At 46.5% G+C, this 3,536-nt stretch overlaps 1 protein-coding gene across 1 annotated transcript; it reads right to left on the bottom strand.

Annotated features, from left to right (window-relative positions):
* Positions 1-844: 844 nt before the first annotated feature.
* Positions 845-3,013, bottom strand: LOC135830797 (cyclic nucleotide-gated cation channel alpha-3-like; the record flags this gene model as incomplete). The annotated part of the gene is made up of 3 exons (XM_065343009.1): positions 845-1,363; positions 1,859-1,955; positions 2,919-3,013. Coding segments are annotated over 3 exons (252 nt in total), but the record flags the coding sequence as incomplete, so codon positions are not given.
* Positions 3,014-3,536: the final 523 nt, after the last annotated feature.

Genomic DNA, 3,536 nt, shown 5'->3' with positions numbered 1-3,536 from the left:
AAGTGTGAGCAACAAAGGAAGTGCTACAGCATTACATAATAGGTGTCAAACATAGTGCTAACGTATATAACTGAGTGCAGCCACAAAGCAAGAGGTGATACAGTGCAACATGACACAACATTTACATCTGATAACCAGCTACGAGAACAACTTTAGCGCGACTACGTGCTTCTTTTGTTTACAAAGAACAGGATTATGCACACGAATACATACAGCTTCCAGAACCTTCAACTGCTTAACATAACTTGCACGGCACAAAACAGAAAAGTGAGAATCATCGTACACACTAAGACAATCTGGACGTGATAACAAGTGACAAAATACAGCTGACTTTTTGCTCACGTCGCTCTCTTCCGTCTCATCCCGCTCCTTTCCTTCGCCTTCGAAATCCTTAAAAATTCCATGAACTCGTTGTTGTCTGGCCATGTCTGCATCGATTATACTCCTAATTGCACTAATAAAATATTATTTTGTTTTGTGAAAAGGTTTGATATTTATGGACAACCCCTTTAATAGTAAGAAAAATATTTAAGAACAACATCACTTTCACTGTAAAGTTGAGTCCGCTTATAACAAGCTCGAATAATTATAGCGAATTTCGTAATTCAGCAAACCACTTTCTGTGCCCCTGTTTAACCCCATGCAAAATGGACGCTTTAGGCGCTGCATCTGCCGCTAGGGTTTATCGGGTGTTAGCGGCCGTCGTGAGTTCCCTTCGGGAACGGACACGATAATTTACTTTTTTTTTTAATGGACGCTTTGTAGCGAACATATTCCATTTACAACGAACCATGAGTTGTAGGGCCGCATGCAAGCCAAGTGCACTCATACAATATGGCAGTCATGACGTGTTGCTTCTATGGTGTAAGTATATTTCTGATTATAAAGAATGTTTAAAATAATGTACGATGGCCAGCAATAGTCATCTATTTACTTGTACCCACACACTGGCGACCTTGTACCATGCAAAGCACAATACCGTCTACGTTATCTCACTTGCATGGTTAGCCAAGGATTAAACGGACCAAAATGTCACATCTTACCCGTAGGTGGTCCAACACTAAAAGCTCCAAGCAAGGTATTGCGGAGTCAAACGTTGCAACAGCTAGCGCAACACTGAATGACATGGTACTGCCTTTCATCGACCTGATGTTTTCTAAAGCTCTATCACGTCTCGAATGCACAAACCAACCAACGGTCTTCCAAGTTGGAAGTTGGATGTTTAAGTCCGGTGGCGTTGCTGCTATAACCCATCTCAGTATGACGAGAACACATGACAAGGAAGTATGTGAGAGTGCTTCACTCACCATTCCATGGCCTGGGTCTCCAGTGCAAGCCGGGCTTCTGGGTACTCACTCAGCGCCTGCGGGCATCCACAAACGAACAGACGAACAGTGACGCGATGAATGTACCCCCTAAATAGGGCTGTAACACCCCCCCCCCCCCCCCACACACACACACACACATACACACCATAGATGGAGTTTACCCCTGGACAGGAAATGTACCCCTGAAGAGGAATGTACTCGTGGACAGGGAATGTGCCCCTGGGCCTGCCACAAACTTTTCAAAGAAAGAGCTTAATGGCCAATTTAGGGGCAGCTGTTGGGCCGCTTACTCGGAGCAATGACTGTCAACCAAACCGAAATTGTCATAGAGTGGTTTCACGTCTGTCACATGACCACGCGGGACAGCCATGTTGTTTCTAACTCCGCTCACCCTCCCGTATCTACGGGTCACATGATGTCGGCGGCCATGTTGGCTCCCACTGTCCACAGACTCCACACGCCATGATCACTTTCTACACGAATTTAGTCACATGACCATTGTGTGAACACACTACTCTATCATCACTCACCCCCATCAAGTCACGTTTCCCCAGTATGAACACCTCCGAGTAGCCAACGGACTGAGCGTCAGCCGTACGCTTGCAAACAATCTTGCCACCTGGTAACCTGCAACGGAGCAGAAACAGTGGAGTACAAACACACGGATGTCGGTCCACACTGCTTCCAATCCGCAACGGAGCATAATGATAAAAAGCATTCCACGGATGTCTGTAGCAATGTAGTAACGTGTCGGCTGAGATCGCACGAAGAAGAGGAGGAGAGATTGCTGCATTGCACCGATATCGGTCAACATTAATTTTAACCGTGAGAATAAATAATGAAGTTGATTGTTTCAACTAGGAACACACGCTTCTTGCCGAACTTGAAACTTCCTCAGCCTACTCAAGCTCAACTGATGAGGGGTGAATTCCCCGAAACACTGTGTATTGAGCAGGGAGTGGTGCTTTCTTGCAGGTTTGCCGAGTGGAAGGTGCGATTTGGTCCTCGTGTGCTCCGGATGGCAGTCGTGAGTCAGTCAAGTTTCAAGTTCGGCAAGAAGCGTGTGTTCCTAGTTGGAACAATCAACTTCATGACTATTACCGCCGAAGTCGCAACTTCTAAGTTTGTGAGAATAAATACTTCAAACAAACAAACAAACTGTCTCTGATTGATCCGTAGACGTCAGTGGAGGTTGCCGAAACATGTCATGAACATGTGACAAGTTTGTAATGCACTGGATATGAGAGCCACCATTTTCCCTGCAGTCTGAACTCAGCCAATTGTTACCAGATCGTTGGGAGGGTGATGCCAATAATACATGTCCCGGCATTAGCATTGTGATGCGTGGCGTGTGTGTGTGTGGGGGGGGGGACGTGTGCGTGTGTCTTGTGTGTCTGTGTGCATGTGTGTGTGTGTGCGTGTGCGGTCCATGCACGCGCGCGCGCGTGTGTGTGTATGTGTGTGTGTGTGTGTGCGTGTGTGTGAGTGTGTGCGTCCCACGCACGCACGCGAGTGTGTGTGTGTGTGCGTGTGTGTGTGTGTGTGTGCATGCGTGTGTGTGCATGTGTGTGCGTGTAGCTGGATGCTTACTTGACATCTCCTTCGTTGCCGAGACCCAGCAGTGCAATCTCTCCAAATGTACTGCCTTCACAGAGCGTACGAATGAACTTGCCGCCTGCAAAGATCTACAAAGTGTTCACACATACACATGTACAAACACAGGCATAGCCACATGCACATGTCACGATGTGTACATACAAACACGAACAGACATACAATGGTACTGAGAAGAAGGACAGGAGACTGAAGCGTGTCCTTCTTCTGTTGTATCATTGCAGTCTTGTCTCCAAGGAAACACAGCACACATACATTACAGTGAAACCTGGTTAGGAAGAACCCTGATAAGACAAATGTTTGCTTAAGAAGAACTATATAGTATTCGTAACTCCATTGGATAAATGACTGCGTAGCCACTGGGTGTAACATACGGATAAGAAGAACTCCCGTTATTGCGAACAAATATCATCGGTCCCTTGGTGTTCGTCCTAAACAGGTTTGACTCTACTTGTGTGCCAAGCACAAGACGCAAGGTGCAAGTATTGGCGTGACTAAGTCAAGCAACAGGTGACCAGACAGTACCAGGGCCTTGGCGGGTAATGCCGGCAGAAAAATTGGCAAAATTCGGTACTTTTTCTGGTAAGTTTCATG

This window comes from Sycon ciliatum, unplaced genomic scaffold (assembly GCF_964019385.1).
Source record: "Sycon ciliatum unplaced genomic scaffold, ocSycCili1.1 SCAFFOLD_2726, whole genome shotgun sequence".
Taxonomy (NCBI): Eukaryota; Metazoa; Porifera; class Calcarea; order Leucosolenida; family Sycettidae; genus Sycon; species Sycon ciliatum.
Note: the sequence above shows the minus strand (reverse complement) of the source record. Positions and strands in the feature narration are given on the sequence as shown.